This window comes from Macrotis lagotis, chromosome 3 (genome assembly GCF_037893015.1).
Source record: "Macrotis lagotis isolate mMagLag1 chromosome 3, bilby.v1.9.chrom.fasta, whole genome shotgun sequence".
Lineage (NCBI taxonomy): Eukaryota > Metazoa > Chordata > Mammalia > Peramelemorphia > Peramelidae > Macrotis > Macrotis lagotis.
In genome coordinates this window covers 31593146-31611085 of record NC_133660.1, presented here as the reverse complement: position 1 = coordinate 31611085, position 17940 = coordinate 31593146, and the positions used below count along the sequence as shown (strand labels likewise).

The window sequence follows — 17940 nt, the reverse complement described above, 5'->3', positions numbered from 1 at the left end:
TATTCTTTGATCCAGAGTCTTTTATTGTTCAGTTGTGACTAACTCTTTGTGACCCCATTTGTGATTTTCTTGGCAACTGGAGTGGTTTTCCATTTCCTTTTCTAACTCATTTTACAATTGAGGAAACTGAGGCAAACAGGGTTAAATGACTTGCTCAGGAACACATAGTGAGTGTCTGAAGTCTGATTCCAAACCCAGTGCTCTATCCACTGTGCCTCCAGACAGACTTCTACTGCCAGGCATGTACCACCAAGAGGTTACTGACAAAAACGAAGACTCCAAATATATGTCTGTCTGTCTCTCTCTCATTACACACACACACACACACACACACACACAGAGACACACACATTTATTTACTGGCACTTTAGAAGCCCTTAGATTGGAAAGAGAAATTATGGAACATAAATAGAATGGGATATTACTATGCTGTAAGAAATGATAGAGATCAAAAGACTTGAATGAACTGATGTATAACAAAGAAAACAAAGATTACAATTAAAATTACAATTAAAATTAACTGCAAAGAACCACCACCACTAAACAACTGGAATTAATGCTACAAAATTAGCAAGAACAAATTGGTTCCAAAGACAAGATATGAGAAATCTTGCCCTTCCTTCTTTTGGCAGAAAAGTGAGTGGAATATTTTATATATAATACTGTATTTTTTTTAATGTACCAATCACTTTGCAGATCTTTTTTTCTCCCATTCTTCTTTTAAAATGTTTCTCCATGGGGAAAGAGAAGGGATAAAAAAGAAAATTTAGGTGTTGCAAAAACAAGATACTAATAAAAATTGATTCTTCAAAAAACTTTTTGATATAGATTAAAATATAGAAAAAGTTAACAGTGAAAATAGATTATGAACAAAACATACAGGGGCAAATTAACATAATTAGACAGTGGTCAAATACAACCAAAACTCCACTGACTAGGGTAAAGATACACTATTCAACTAAAAACTACAGGAAAACTGAAAAGTAGTCTGGCAGAAAAATTTGGCTTAGACCAAATTCTTATACCATTTAAGGTTCAAATGAATAAACATTTTATCATAAAAAATTAAGAGTAAGAAAGAAATTACCCTCTTACAGATGGCAACTTTTCAATAAATAAACCAAATCAAGAAAAATGCACATCAAAACAACTATGAGCAAAGATGACCAAATAAAATAAATTGTGCAAGGGTCTTGTCTTATTATTAAGTCATGTCTTTTTCAATTAAATTTATAACCTAATACATATGACATGTCAAAGAAATCTTTCTATTTCAAGATAATCTTATTAAGGTTTTCCTATAGTAATCTGGTGTGTAACCTTCTTCCTGGCCAACTAAAATTTCCAGAAGGGCTCTGAGGTGGGGGAGGAATGACATAAAAATGCTTGGTGCCAAAGAAGCAATCGCCTGTCTAGCAATAATGAAAGCAATGTAGACATGAGAATGAGGGTTAAGGCAGGAGAGGGGGAAAGATTATGGTTTCTTTTCCCAACTCCCCTACTTTGCACAATGGAGTCATTGTGCAAAAAGAAAAGACAAAAGGAATCCCAAGCAACAGTTTTTAAAGTTACATGTAATGAAAAATTCTGTCCAACTTCAAAGAAAGAACTGATGTTGAAGTTGAATATAGATTGAAGCAGCCTTTTAAAAAAACTCATTTTCTCTTCTTTTACAATGTGACTAATATTTTTCCTGCAAATGTGACCCATATGAATTGCATGCCTTCTCAATAAGGAAGGAGGAAAAGAATGTGAAACTCAAGAATTTTTCAAAAAAAAGGTTTTTACATATAATTGGAAAAAAGTATTTGAAAAAAGTTATGCATTAAATTTGTAAATTAAAAAAAGCAAGAGATTCACAGGTTCATGTACAAATTCTTTTGTCCCGTTCACAATGTAGATGAATATATTCATTTTATTCAGGATTTGTTAAAACTCGGATAAAAATAAAGTAGCAAAATCTAGGCAAAACAGTAAAAAATTCAGAGCTAGGGAGAGGAGTCAAGTGTAACATGGCAACAATGGTTAGAGCTGAGAAGGCCTACAGAAGCTGCTGAGTTTAGGGGCAAGGTACAGAAGGTAAGCTCGAGTTTCTTCAACAACCCTGCAGTTCCCTGTTCAGAGGGAATCTGCTCCAGGGGCAAGGACTGTTGGGACCAGCTGTTGTCTCTCCAGGGCTGGGTCTGGCCCACAGTGTTCAGCCTTCAAAAATGCCTCTTGCCTGACTTGGAGTACTGGATAATCTTGAAGTTAAAAAAAAACTCAATCCAAAATCCTGGGTTCAGGTCACCATTCATATCAATACAGAACCTCTTAAGTAGCAGAGCAGATTGACCAGGCCAGGAGAAGGCCCCTATGCCAATGAAAGCTCCAATCCAGTCTGGAGGCAGGCTGGACAGGGAGTGGGTGTGAGAGCCTAGAACAATTTGCTTCAATTGAGGATGATTTTGAGAGTCTGGTCAGGTTGCCTGGGCCATCTCCTAGGGCCACAAGTTGAAAAGGAAGTGCTAGTCTGCATCGGCCCAGGAGCTTTCCTTCATCAGTGAAGTCACAGGTTTAATTCCTAACCCAATCATTCTAAAAACGCCCAGGACTCTCATCCTCTTAGAAAACAACTTTCCATGGCTGCAGAGGCCTGCATCTCCAACTCTGGACTCCGCCCTGGGCCCTAGGCTCTGAGTGGGGTTGCCACAATCGGTCATCTCCCCCCCCCCCCATCTTATCCTTTTCCAGCCTCCCTTCATTGGTGTTTTTTCTATGTAAATTCCTGGAAGGCGAGCCCAGCTTCCTTTCATCTGCAGCCTCAAATCTCAGATTTTCAAATGTCAGAACAGGGGCAGCTAGGTGGTGCAGTGGATAGAGCACCGGCCCTGGAGTCAGGAGGACCTGAGTTCAAATCCGGCCTCAGGCACTTAATAATTACCTAGCTGTGTGGCCTTGGGCAAGCCACTTGACCCCACGGCCTTGAAAAAAGTAAGTCAGAACAGAGGATGTGCATAATAAATACTTTATCTATGTACTACCCTTTATGAAACCAATTCCATGGACTTCTTTTTAGCATGAGATCAAGAGTCAAATGTAGAAAAACTTCTCACTTACTTTGAGTTTTCCCTTGTTAAAAGCACAAATTGAGACTTGGTAGGCAGAATGTCCCATATCGATAAATACTACATTTCTTGGTTTCTCCTCTAGAAGTGGAAGATCTTGCTTATAGATTCCATATGCTAGTGCAACTGTTAAAAACAAACAAAACAAAAAAGTCTAGGATTTCAGCCATTTTGGAGATCAAATACCACTAAATTATTTGAATAGTTTAAAAATTCATGTAATCATTATTTCTGAAGGGAGTGAATTTATCTCTGGTAATTTGCCAACTCATACTTCACTCCATTCTATACCTTGACCAACAACATTGTAGCATACCTTAACATTTAAAAAAAATTCAACCATCTAGACATCCAAAGACATTTTGCTTGAACTAGGACTTTACTACTCCAAACTAAAATTCTAATAAAATCAACACATTCGTGAAGTTAATTAGCATTCACTAGAAAAAAAAAATCAACTGCCCATTTTTTTTGCTAATGACTTTCCTTCCCATCAGTGAGCACTTACCTGCTGTGGTTTCATTCATCAGCCTTAAACAATTTAAGCCAGCTACTTGGGCAGCTGCCATCACTGACCTTCTCTCCGCATCAGTGAAGAAACTAGGAATCTATAACATTTTAGAAATAGATGAGTAAAGACAATAGTTCTCTGTCACAGTTTCCCTTTAAGGTTTCAATTATGTAAAAGACAAAATGATGGACATAATCTGACATACATATTAAGTTCAACATCAAGAATTCACTTAGGCTCATTAAATGAGAAAAAAAATGCCTAAATCTCATTAAAAATCATGAATAGCCCTATAGTGACTGGGACAGAACTTAAAAAGAAATCAAAAACAGAACATGAAAGTGACTTAAATTTCCGAGCAACATCATATACCAAACAAGATCCAAAGGAAGAGAAATAGCTTATTCCTTATCTCATTCCAATAACTAATGATGATGATGGTAATGATGATGATGCAAATAACAATAACAGTTAAAATATATTAAGCCAGGTCCTGTGATAAGTTCCTTACAATTCTCTCACTTGAGCCTCACAACATTTTACAGATGATGAAATGGAGGCAAACAGGATTAAGCAACTCATTCAAGGTCACACAGTTAGCAACTATCAGAGGTCAAATCTGAAATCAGGTCATCCCAACCTCAGGCCTGGCATTCTATCCATTGTACCACCTGGATGTTAATATTCCAAGAAGTGCACAATAATAACATTGTTATGATGATTAAAGTAAAAGTCTTTGTTACTTTACTCAACATGACTCCAAACAACTGAAAAGGACCAGTGATAAAGAATACTATGCTCCTCCAGAGAAAGAACTGATGAAATAGGAAGTGAGGACTGAAGTATATGGTTTTAATTTTCTTTTATTTCTTTGCTTTTTGCTTTTTTTTTGAAACACAGCTAACAGGGGCGGCTAGGTGGCATAGTGGATAAAGCACCAGCCCTGGAGTCAGGAGTACCCGGGTTCAAATCTGGTCTCAGACACTTACTAATTACCTAGCTGTGCAAGCCACTTAACCCCATTTGCCTTGCCAAAAAAAAAAAAGAAACATAGCCAATAACAAACTATGGTTTCCATAAAAGAAAGAAAGAAATGTGGAGTTTATAATTTTATTTGTTTCTTTTTATTGTTGGTTACTAATTTAGAATAAAGTATTTTAAAATTTAAATAACTAAAGCCTACCCTAACCCTGAAAATTATAACTTTTTGATCCATCCATTTATCAATGAACTTAGTCAACAGTATTTATTCAATTTATTTGTAACAGTCTTAACATACTTAATTAAGTCACCTAACTTGAGAAGGATTCCAATAATAAGAGCAAAATAGGGCCCACCTTGCTAAGATTTTCATTTAGGAAAGCTCTGACTTAAAGGTCCTAAAACTAAGCTTCTTTGAAAAGAAGCTAGCTCACTCAGATTGGCCAATATGACCAGGAAGGATAATGATCATTATTGGAAGGGTTGTGGGAAATCTATTTACACTGTTGGTGGAGCTGTGAACTCATCCAATCCTTCTGGAGAGCTATTTGGAACTATGCCCAAAGGACAACAAAAATGCACATACCTTTTAACCCAGCAATACCACTACTGGGTCTATACTCTGAAGAGATGATGAAAAAGGGTAAAAGCATCACTTGTACAAAAATATTTATAGCAGCCCTGTTTGTGGTGGCAAAGAATTGGAAATCAAGTAAATGTCCTTCAATTGGGGAATGGCTTAGCAAACTGTGGTATATGTATGTCATGGAACACTGCTGTTCTATTAGAAACCAGGAGGGATGGGATTTCAGGGAAGCCTGGAGGGATTTGCATGAACTGATGCTGAGTGAGATGAGTAGAACCAGAAAAACACTGTACACCCTAACAGCAACATGGGAGCGATGATCAACCTTGAAGGACTCGCTCATCCCATCAGTGAAACAATCAGGAACAGTTTTGGGCTGTCTGCAAAGGAGAGTGCCATCTGTATCCAGAGAAAGAGCTCTGGAGTTTGAACAAAGTTCAAGGACTATTCCCTTAATTTAGAAAAAAACAGGTATCTTATTGTCTGATCTTGTCACCTCTTAGACTTCTCTTCTTTAAGGCTATGATTTCTCTCTCATCACACCCAATTTGGATCAAGGTGCAACATGGAAATAAAGTAAAGACTGACAGAGGGTGGCTAGGTGGCTCAGTGTATAGAGCACCAGCCCTGGAGTGAGGAGTACCTGAGTTCAAATCTGGCCTCAGATCAAGGTACAACATGGAAATAAAAGTAAAGACTGACAGAGGGTGGCTAGGTAGCGCAGTGTATAGAGCACCGGCCCTGGAGTGAGGAGTACCTGAGTTCAAATCTGGCCTCAGACACTTAATAATTACCTAGCCGTGTGGGCCTTGGGCAAGCCACTTAACCCCCATTGCCTTGCAAAAACTTAAAAAAAAAAAAAAAAAAGACTGACAGTGCTTTCTGTGGGGGGGTGGGGCAGGGAAGCAAGATGGGGGGGATTGTAAAACTCAAATAATCTTTAATAAAAATTAATTAAAAAAAAGAAGCTAGCTACTTTATGAGAAAATGAAATTGCCCCTGGCCTGATTTTTCTATTGACCCCCTTTTCTGACTAATGAACAGAACAGGCAGAGGTACCAGGGCTGACCATATGATCCTATTCTCAAGAACAGTGGGGTTTGGCAGCAATATCTTCAAGAGTCAAGGGCCTCATCACCCAAACACAAGGAGAAATAAGCTCCTCTCCTGCTATGGGACCATCTCAGTTTAGTTGTGACAGACTTTTATTAAGCCCCCCAGGCTCCAGCACAGGGCTGGAGTTGGGGAAGAGAAGGGCATATACAAGAGGAGCTATTCACTATGCTTCTCTGCTTTCAGGACTTACATCCTTGCCAGCATGTCCTCAAGAAAAGGAAATGGGAAAGAAGGCTCACTTACTCTTTCCAACGTTTTTCCCTGCTACAATCAAGCCCTTGCCACCCATCTTATGTCATCCCAAAACCTAGGGTACTGCTGCAAGATTGGCACTGGCTCCCAGCCAAGTAAGAAAATGGGAAACATGGGATGGCAGCACTGCAGTCTTAATTATCTAATCCCCCCTTCCCCCCCAAAAAATTTTCAGTGCCTTCCCTAAGCTAGAATTTGTGCCCAAGTCCCTTAACTACCTCCAGCCTCTTTTCAGGGCATACATCATATTCTCATATAGTAATATTCTCCAATGACTCCGCTCCTCTCAGGAAGGAAGTCAGCCCTCTTTTCTCTAACAGAAAAGAACAATTTTATGCTACTGTGGTAGCATTCAATAACAAATCACTGCTTTACACCCAGAATTATTGTTTCAATGTGTTATGTATGAATATCCCAGTTTCTCTTGCACACTTAAAAAAAGGGGGGGGAGGGAGATAGAGAGACCGACCTTTTTTTTTTTATTTTTTTTATTTTTCAAGGCAATGGGGCTAAGTGGCTTGCCCAAGGCCACTCGGCTAGGTAACTAGTGTCTGAGGTTGGATTTAAACCCAGGTACTCCTGACTCCAAGGCTGGTGCTCTATTCACTGCGCCACCTAGCCACCCCCAACCGACTTACTTTTGCTGATAACTTTTGGGGGGAGGTTGAACTAGGTCCAAACCTAGAAGCTGCAGAGATTTCAGAGAAGGAAGCTGGTAATAGTCGATGTGTTTTGGGGGATTCAGCCACTAAGTCTCTAAGATCTACCAGCTAATCCTGAGTGACATGGTGAAAACTTTCAAGCTATACAAAAATGAATTTTTTCCCTTCCTTTTTTTTTTTAAGGTTTTTGCAAGGCAAACGGGGTTAAGTGGCTTGCCCAAGGCCACACAGCTAGGTAATTATTAAGTGTCTGAGACCAGATTTGAACCCAGGTACTCCTGACTCCAGGGCCAGCGCTTTATCCACTACACACCTAGCTGTCCCTCCCTTCCTTTTCTTAACACTAGAAGGACCAAGAAACATAACCCAATGGAAAAATTTTTATTATCACTTTACTTTGAGATAAAAAATTTCATCCTATCTTTATTTTCTTTGTTTTATGGATAAAGAACAAAATGTTCTATACATCAATGGACATATCTTGGTCCTTCAAAATATTCTTCTTATGGTCCTCAGTCCTTCTCATGTTGAAAAAGGAAGTTAACTGGATTTAGCAGGCATTTACTGAAAGAAGAAGACACGAAAAAAAAAACCTTGATACTTGTAGTGTCTAACCTACAAGACCACTGATGCAATAGAAAACATGAAATGAAACTAGCACTTTAAACAAGCTATCTTATTGGACCTGCACAACAACCTAGCAGGGAAGCATCTCTTATTATAATAAATCATAGTCCAAACTCACAGAAATCACACAATCTGTCACAGGCTTCTTCAAAGCATTTTCTGAAGTCTCCTTAAGCTTGGCCAATAACATGCCAGTGACCTGCTCGATCGCAAAAGGCCTGTCTTCGTCTAGGTAGCGTACCTGAAACCAAAGGAAAAACATCAGTGAGTAAAACAAAGAAATAAAAGTCAAATCCAGAAAATTTAAAAATGAATCAACAAACTACAAAGAACTTGAAATACAAATAGAATCTTTAAGAAGCTTTTAAAAAAGCTTTATCATTCACTCCTTAGTTTTCCCTCCACTTTCAAAGATATTTGTTGCTCTAATTTTTAAAAAATAAATACAAGAAAAATATTAAATATAAACTGTGCTAGGTTATAGTCAGTTAGAATTTACCTGAAAAACTTCATTACGAATTTATAAGTTCAAAAGCTTTACAAAAGAGATTAAAACAACATGTATTTCAATAATAAAAAATAAAAGCAATACCCAGGAAGCTGAATCTTGATATGTTAGAGGGAAACAAGGTATTTTAGTTTCAAGGCTACATTATGGTAACATAAATGACAGGCACAATAGCTTTAAAAAGAATGTTCCTTTTTGCAAAGTAAACATTGATACTTGTTTTTAAAAATCTTAATTCAAAACAGCTTAAATTCTTTTAAAAAATGCTTTCCTTTAATACCTCGCCACATATCTCCAGATGTTTTTGCAATAATTACCAAAAAAGTGTTGGAAGAAATCCTCACACCAGTCTGGGTCCTTTCTGGAATTAATTAACAGCTCTAATTCTCCCTATCCCCTTGCAATTTCTCCAAAATGAGCTTTATTATTAAATGAAGCTAAATAATAACCAGTCAGAAGTATTTCTGCCTTCTAAAAACCTTATTCAATGAAAGGAATGGAAAAACCAGATAAAACTATTTTAGCTGCCAAGAAAATGTGCCTAAGCAGAATGATTCCTCATCTCTGGATTTTGTAATGACGTGTGGTGCCGAGTTATTGCACTGGATAAGTAAGTACCTTAACTCCTGTACTTCCATTTGGCATTTTCTGAAGCTCATAGGGAAGCTTGACTCTTTCAGTTTGCACAATGGGATCATCAAAAGACCGTCCATGAAGTTTTTTGAAGCCATGTAATGTATTTCTTACATTTGTAACAATCTGTTAAAAAAAATGCTTTTATTAATCAAAGTATGCTGCCAGAGCCTTGCCCTTTACCAATAAAACTCCAAAATGTTAAGATAAAACAAATTTCTAAACTTAATATGTGCATTATAAATAACAATAAATTTTAATATTGATTCTCAAAAATCTATGAATTCTACATCCATGGCACACTGTTATCACTCCACATCTCCTTAAAGTTTTTGCTCTTGCTTTGACAATATAGAAAAAGTTCAAAACAGGTTTTTCAAAAGGAAGTTTGACCAATGTAAGGTTTCTTTTCCTAAGGTAATCCTCTCTAATGTCACTCACTCTTGCCAGTTTTTTTCCCTCACTTTTCCTCTCCATTTGGGAGAGAGGTTGTAGCACTGGGTCTGAGGAGGCTCAGAGCCTTTTGTTGGCAGTGACTTAGCAGCTCCAGGACTAGTGGCAGTGATTTTTTTTTTTGGTTTTGGCAAGGCAAATGGGGTTAAGTGGCTTGCCCAAGGCCGCATTTGAACTCAGGTCCTCCTGACTCCAGGGCCAGTGCTCCACCCACTGCACCACCTGGCTGACCCAATTTCACTGACTCAAGTTACAGACCTTCGATCCAGTCCTTAACCAAAGCACAAATTGTTTCTGGGTGGCATTCCCACCAGCACTCCCCTTCAATTTCTGCTCCATTTGACCTTTCCTCAAAGGAAAAGTCAATGTAAGCTTAAGCTTCTCCAATTCAGCCCAGTGCTCCCAACTTCTAAGGCCTACTAAGGCCTAAATCTAGGATCCCAGAAGACTTTCTGGAGAGTATCTTTCTTTTAACTAGGGGGATATACACTACTTTAAAATTTAGTAAATAGCAAATCAAAACACAAGTTGCCATCATTTTCGAGCAAAGAGAACAGTCATGACTTTCAAATCTAAAAAGATTTGAGGGGTATTCATTTTGGTTTCCAAGGACTCTCATCACTATAAGGCTAGAAGAATGCTAGCTTGCCTAGGATGTCAAGTCAGGAAAGGCAATGTGACTGCTTCCCTCAGAGAGACTAAGAATGAATTCTGGGATGTCCTTCAGCCAAACTATCATGACTGTATGCATCAGGGTTAGGTAAGCTCAAAGTCTAATTCTGGAATGGGACTGTTTAATATTAATCCAAAATGTAAATTTGGGGAAAAAAAATGTTAGATATTTATTGAAAACTATCATCAAAAAATAACAAGTTTAGAGATACAAAGGATAGAGAAAAAGAGAAAAAATATCCCCAGATTAATTTATGTAAAACAACAAATAGAAACCACAAGTAAACAGAAGTGGGGCTTTCAGACAATAGTCAATTAAGTCTATATATTGATGTAAGAATGGGGAAAAAAAGAAATTCTCAGGAAAATCAATGCTATTTTACCCTTTCTTTTTAATAAAAGAGAGGAAAACACTCAAGTACACATTAAAATTCAATTAAAACTAAATAAGACTAAAATGAAATTTAGTTATGATATAAAATATATGCTTTTTTTTACTAGTACATAGACATCCCAACCCAAAAGCAATTAAAAATATAATCTATATAAATTAGTGGCAGCTTCAATTAGCTCCACCCCTTGTGAGATTTCTCTAATCTTCTACTTCTTGCTAATCCTTCCCCCTCCCCATACATGGAGCTTCTTGACTGTAAATTCAGGTCTAAATATCACAGCATAGAAAATATAGATCTTAGCATCTAGTAACAAAGTTTTATCATACGTTAGCAATATCAGCCCCCTAAATGCACAATGTTTTGGGAATATAGTTTTGAATTATTCTGACCAATATATTTAAATATACTATATAGAGCAAAGTGGAAAATATCTAGGTTAACATAATTTCAGAATATGCTTATGCTTTATTCAAGTTTGATTTTGAAGGTAGTAATATGCAATATTCAATAATTATTAAAACATTATAGTCAAAAACCAATGTAACAAAGTTTTTAATTATAGGTTTTACAGACACCTTTTTTCTCCCTTTTCTCCTCTTATGATTAATAAGAATCCCCCTACTTAACCCTAAATAAGATTTTCCCACAATTCATGAACCCCATACTTAATTCAAAAGGATATGTTTTTAAGCACCCATCAAAATTAAATTACCTGGCTTTTGGCTGCATTCCCAATGGTTCGAGTTTTGGAGCCTAAAGATATACAAGCCCTAGAAATAAAGTAACAGACAAATTTTACTACAAGTAAACGATGACTCTGGAGGAAAAGAGGTATAACAGGTTAAAGAAAAACAAATAAATCTTCCTCTAGTTTTTTTATAATCTACTATTACACACCTGACTATAAAAAACAATTCTTCAAGGACTGATATATATGATCATGTAATTAAACTAATGAACTATCTAAACATTTAAAAATGGCAAATTAGTTCTTAAATTCTAACAAACTTCTTTCCTAAACAACGGACCCCAAATAAACATGGCTAAAGTCAATTTATATAAGAATACGAATCTAAAAGGAACCAAGGGGGGAAAAAAAGATCAAATCAATTCCGTAATTTTCTCCTGAATCTATACTGCATAACATTTGTAGTACAAATCTTTATTATAAAGTTCATGGCTACTGCAGAATTCTGGCTCTGAAATGCAGATCCAGTGAATTACATTTTTACAAAAACTTTCATATGATCAAAAAATAGTTTATAGTATCAGAATTCTGAAGATTCAACAATTACACACATTTATCACCTACAATCTAATCTCCCCAAAGCACTCCAGTGCCTCTTAAATGGGACACAAGGCTGCACTAGATTGAAGCCCCTGCCTTCAAGGAGCCTTGATCAATCTCATAGGGGAAGAGACAAGGACAGACATGAGGTGGCCTGCTTCTAAGAGGCACAAATCTCTGAAGGGCCCAGAGGAAGATAGACTTAAAAGTGGACAATGATCAGCTGGGCTGAGGACGAAAAGGTCACAGAAGCAAAGGGACTTATTTTTTCTTTTAACATTTCAAAATATTAATAACAGAAATATAAGGAATAAATTCCCATAAAACCTTACCATCTACCACCCCAACAAATGAGAGTAGCAGCGACCAATCAGAGAACACTTGCCAATTCTTATCTCCAGTGAGCCTCACAACCACCAGGAAAGGTCCATTATTATCTCCAGTATACAGATGAGGCAAATAGAGTTTATGTAATTTGCTCAAGGTCACACAGCCAGTAACAATGTAGAATAGTGATTTAACAGACCAAGAAAACAAAAACAACCCCCTCCCTCAAGTCATCAGTATAAACATACTGGGTTTCTGTGGCTTCAAGGCTATCTATATCTCTACTACATTTCACTCTGCTTTAGTGTGTGTGTGCGTGCCACACTTCAAAGTGTGACCCTGGGCAAGTCTCTTCACCGTGCCTGCCTCAGTTTCTTCATGTAAAATGAACAGAAGGAAATGGCATAAACCACTCCAGTATCTTTGCCAAGAAAAGCCCAAATGGGATCATGAATAGTCAGATATGATTGAAAAATGACTGAACAAATCCCAACACTATGTCAGCTTGTTTGATCAGTATCTAATCTGTGGATCTGGAGATTACAGTTTTCTGATATTACAAACAAGGAAATCATGACTATTTGACATTTTAGATGCTCTAAGTGCTGGGAATAGAGAGGGAGGGTAAAGCCAGTCCCTTCTCTGGGTCAGTCCACATTGGGAAATAATTAAGGAATGGGGGGGGGGGGGGGACTATGGACAAAGGTATGGAAGCGGGAGTGTTTGAGGACTCCATGGGGAATACAGGTAGTTACCGTGACAACAATGGGCATGGGTTGGCAAGGCAGGTTAAGGTTAGACTTGATGCTGGCTGCCCTGAGGACAGACTAAAAACTTTGACCTGACACAGTAAGTAATTGGAGATTTCTGATCAGGACCGTGCTCTAAGTTTAAGTAAATTATTTTAGGAAATTATTCTGCAACCCCCCCCCCTCCCCAAACAGCAGTATCAAAGCAGTCAAAGTTCATTCAATTCAAACCAGGGAATACTGAGGTATAAAAACATAAAGGGGGTAAGCAGAGGATGAGACACAAGGTACAGCCTAAAACTGGACACAGCAGAAACAGAGGAAATCTAATCTCATTCCTACTATTCTCATTCTGCCCTTTCTTCCTTTTTTTTTGGCAAGGCAATGGGACTTAAGTGACCTGCCCAAGGTTACTCGGTAAGTATCAAGTGTCTGAGATCGAATTTTGAACCCAGGGCCTGCTGGTATTCTATCTACTGCAACACCCAGCTGTCCCCCTTTGCCACTTCTTCTAATGAATATCATGATATGTATGTATAACTTCCAGAGATCTTAGAAATCAAGAATCATTTAAATTCCTCTTGCCCTCAAGTCTTCTTTCCAGTGTTTTCTTTTCATGACAGAGAGGATGACTATTTCTAAAAATTCTCCCTTCACATCAATTTTCTTTTTAAAAGAGATATTTGAATTTTTTTTATCAGACCTTAAGGGTTAAAAATATTTATGCACTTAATGAGATAGATTCTCTTGCAAAAAACCTTTATTTGTTAAAGATTTAAAAAACTGCAAAATAGATATCCATTAGCTGCTTGAATGATTTCAAAGACACTTGTTTTCATATTATCATTATCACTATTCCCACTTAGAGCGCCTCATCGGACAGAAAAGAATCCTTACTTAATCCATCACTTAAGTATTTAACTTTCTGATACTGGGCCTTCCTACATTTAGCTAAGTTAAGTCTTTCTGCCCTGTTGATATGCCACTGTCTCCAGCTTGGCTGCTCTGCTGGCCTCAAGATCACAAAAACCTATAAACATATACAGTATTATATGCTATGGTCCATAAATGATACATACAATATATACTTTGTCCAATTGACTCCTCATGTTCCTGTTATTTTTTAACTACAAACCTCCTTTAGTGAAATGCTTTATACCTAAAGGGAAAAAAGAAAGCATATAACACTACTAAAAGCTAATACCCTAAAGCCCAACCTAGCCATAACATTCTCAAAAAAAATCATTTTAATACTTGGAAAAAAAAAATAAGGCAGCATTCTCCAAATTAGAGGAGAATCAGTTCTAGAGTTTAATAATATTTATTCTCAGTTTGGGAAATAAACCCCTATTTATCTGATCAGATTACTTTTTTAAAGGCCATAATTTTTTTAAAAAAATTTTATTTAAGGCAAGGGGATCAAGTGACTTTGCCCAAGGTCACATAGCTAAGGCAACTTTTAAGTGTCTGAGGCCGAATTTGAACTCAAGTCCTCTTGACTCCAGGGCCAATGCACCTATCTGCCTCTAAAGACCATAATTAATTAGGTGAGTGCCTATATATGATTAGATGGATATTCCCAAATAAGAACACCCAGTACCCACTAGCTCTCTTCTGGGTTGGTCCCTTTCAACAAAGGTTCAGCAGAAGACCCTGCCAAGCTTCCAAAAGACCTTGGAAGCCAAAACCATTGCAGCCTCCTCTGACATTAGTCAAGGTGGCAAACACATTGACATCTATCTCCCTGGCTCTAGATCTGGACGTTATTAGTTTGCTGTCAAAGTAAAAAAATAAGTAATTTCCTTGATCTTACAAATGATTTAAGTCTTTAGCTCTCTATTGTTAAGATAGATCCAAGGAAAAGGAATCACATGTATGTCTGGTTGTAACGCTCAGTATGTTATTTTATATATTAAAAGACATTCTGAAGAGGAATCCATGGACGCCTAAAGAGGTCCCTGACTTAAAAACCATTAGAAACCTCTGCTTTATATAGACTCTCAAAACGAGAAAGCTTAAGACACAAAACACAAGTGAATCTTGCTCAGCAAAGTAACTTATTGGAGATACACTTATCAATCTCACTTAAACTTCTAAAATTTCAACTGCTTGAAGGATATATTAGCAAAACACAATGTCTAGTTTTTTTTTAGGTTTTTACAAGGCACATGGGGTTAAGTGGCTTGCCCAAGGCCACACAGATAGGTAATTATTAAGTGTCTGAGACTGGAGGTACTCCTGACTCCAGGGCCGGTGCTTTATCCACTGGGCCACCTAGCCGCCCCCACAATGTCTAGTTTTTCTAAATGCCATAATTATCCATTGAAATGTTAAAAATAGTGCAAAAAAAAATGTTAAAAATAAAAGTTTACTGCTGGCATTTGCAAGAAAATTAAAAAAATTCTTATGCCTTGCAACACTATCAAAACAGAAATTTAACATTTTAAAAACATGAACCAATCATTCTAAAATTTACACAGAAGTATAAAATTCCTAATGGGGAAAAATTTTAAGTGTAGCATAAGACTTTTGGTCTGATGGGAACCCCTGGGGATCACCTAGACCATGGGCAGGAATGTCGGCCCACAAAATTATTTGGTTTGGCACTGCCACAGCAACCACAACTAGACTCAAAATTTAATAAATCTAAGAGCTTTTTAGGGGTGACTTAATTAAATGGTTGACCAAATATGGCAGGTGAATAATGTTTTAAATATCCAAATGGCCCTTGGCAGGAAAAAAGATTCCCCACCCTGATCTAGACTGACTTTTTCACTGAGTCCCAGAAAAGTTTTGAACTTCCAAGGTCCTGCAGCTTGAAAGTAACAAAACCAGAACAAAAGCACAGGTTCTGATTCCAAATCCAGGTAATTTACAGGAGAGGAAAAATGAAACTTTAATAAATTATCAGATGAAAAAGGGTAAGAACATCAACTGTACAAAAATATTCATAGCAGCCCCCTTTGTGGTGGCAAAGAATTGGAAAGCAAGTAAATGTCCTTCAATTGGGGAATGGCTTAGCAAACTGTGGTATATGTATGTCATGGAACACTATTGTTCTATTAGAAACCAGGAGAGATGGGAATTCAGGGAAGCCTGGAGGGATTTGCATGAACTGATGCTGAGTGAGATGAGCAGAACCAGAAAAACACTGTACACCCTAACAGCAGCATGGGGGTGATGATCAACCTTGATGGACTCGATCATTCCATCAGTGCAACAATCAGGGACAATTTGGGGCTGTCTACAATGGAGAATACCTTCTGTATCCAGAAAAAGAACTGAGGAGTTTGAACAAAGACCAAGGATAATTACCTTTAATTTAGGAAAAAAACTGGTATCTTATGGTCTGATCTTTCTATCTCTTATGTTTTATGTTTCTTCCTTAAAGATGTGATTTCTCTCTGGTCACACTCAATTTGGATCAATGTATACCATGGAAACAATGTAAAGACTGGCAAATTACCTTCTATGGGGGGTGGGGGGAGGGAAGTAAGATTATCAAAATAAATAAAATCTTTAAAATGAAAAAAAAAAATAAGTTATCAGAGTATTCGTTCTATGAGAACCAACTCATTTGAAAAAGTTTTATTCTGGGGGTGGCTAGGTGGGGTAGTGGATAAAGCACCAGCCTTGGAGTCAGGAGTACCTGGGTTCAAATTTGGTCTCAGATGCTTCTTAATTACCTAGCTGTGTGGCCTTGGGCAAGTCACTTAACCCCATTTGTCTTGCAAAAACCTAAAAAAAAGTTTTATTCTAAACTTAAATACGCCCTGCCCACCCCCCCAACCCACTTCAACACATATAAAGGAAAACAAGAGGAGGACTTGATGTAACCATCAACCTCCATTTCATACTGTTGGTCTTATATAGAGTATATTCTACAAGTTAGTTTAAAAATTGCCTTGTAATATTATCCACGCTACCCTTATTACTCTTTCTCCACCTACCTCCCCCCTCCCCCCTTTCCTAACCATTAAAAAAAAATAAAATCTACTACCAATACGAAATCATGCAAACTAAATGTCCACATTCACCATGCTATGGAAGAAAAAAGGAAAAAGAAAAAAAAGGAAAAATACTTCTCCTGGCATTCAGAATCCATCTCTATTGTCTCTGGAAATAGAGAATTCCTCATGAATTCATGGGAACTGTGGGGGTACTGTGTGTCTCCAAGTGCTAATTATCTTTGTTATTGTGAAAATAAACTGTTCTCCTGATTCTCTCACTTCACTTTGCATCAGGTTTTAAGTCTTCTCAGGTTTCACTGAAACAATTCCTTCGCCTCATTTCCTATAGTACCATAGCATTCCACCAAAATGATCATAATTTAATCCAAATATTATACCTATTTTTGGATGTCCCCTCAGGTTCTAATTCTTTGCCACCACAAATATATGTGAATTCTTTTCCTTTTACCTCTTTGGGGTGTAAAATGTCTTCTATGGTTTTTTTTTTGCAAGGCAATGGGGTTTAAGTGACTTGCCTAAGGTCTGAGGCTGGATTTGAACTCAGGTCCTCCTGACTCCAAGACTGGTGCTTTCTTCACCGAGCCACCTAGCTGCCCCTTCAATGCATTTTTAAAGTTAAATTTTATTGAAAAACAAAACCCATTATAAATGTATATATTCAAGCAAAACAAATTCCCAATTGTAGGTAGCCTCCCCTGCAAAATCTCCATCTGAAGTGAATCTATAACCTCTCAAACTGAGCAGCAGGCTTCATGGCTATTCCTCTGCAGCTTTGGTTGATCATAACCACCAACAATTTCTGAGGTCTTTCCAAGCTGCTCGTTTAGTCATGTCCAACCCTACATGCCCTCATTTAGGACATTCTTGGCAAAGATACTGGAGTGGTTTGCCAACTTCTTCTCCAGCATAATTTGACAGATGAGTAAAACTGAGATAAATAGGGTTAAGTGACTTGCCATGGAGTTACAGCTACTAAGAGGTACCCAAGGCCAAATTTGAACTCATGAATTGAGTCTTCCTAGTTCTATCCTCTGCAACACCTCCTATCCATACAAAGCTTAACCTCTGTATATTGTAGTTAATATATAACTTGCTCTCCTGG

The 17940-nt window shown here is 37.5% G+C and overlaps 1 protein-coding gene across 2 annotated transcripts in view; it reads right to left on the bottom strand.

Moving 5' to 3' along the window:
• Nucleotides 1-17940, bottom strand: part of LOC141517410 (heat shock 70 kDa protein 4L) — a 63451-nt gene that overhangs the window by 38534 nt on the left and 6977 nt on the right. For both annotated transcript variants that reach the window (XM_074228381.1, XM_074228380.1), the window contains exons 2-6: nt 11216-11273; nt 8969-9109; nt 7961-8083; nt 3616-3715; nt 3100-3233 (exon numbers count right to left, since the gene is read on the bottom strand). In XM_074228381.1, the coding sequence (XP_074084482.1) occupies nt 3100-3233; nt 3616-3715; nt 7961-8083; nt 8969-9109; nt 11216-11273 (556 nt within the window). The remainder of the gene's footprint in view (nt 1-3099; nt 3234-3615; nt 3716-7960; nt 8084-8968; nt 9110-11215; nt 11274-17940) is intronic.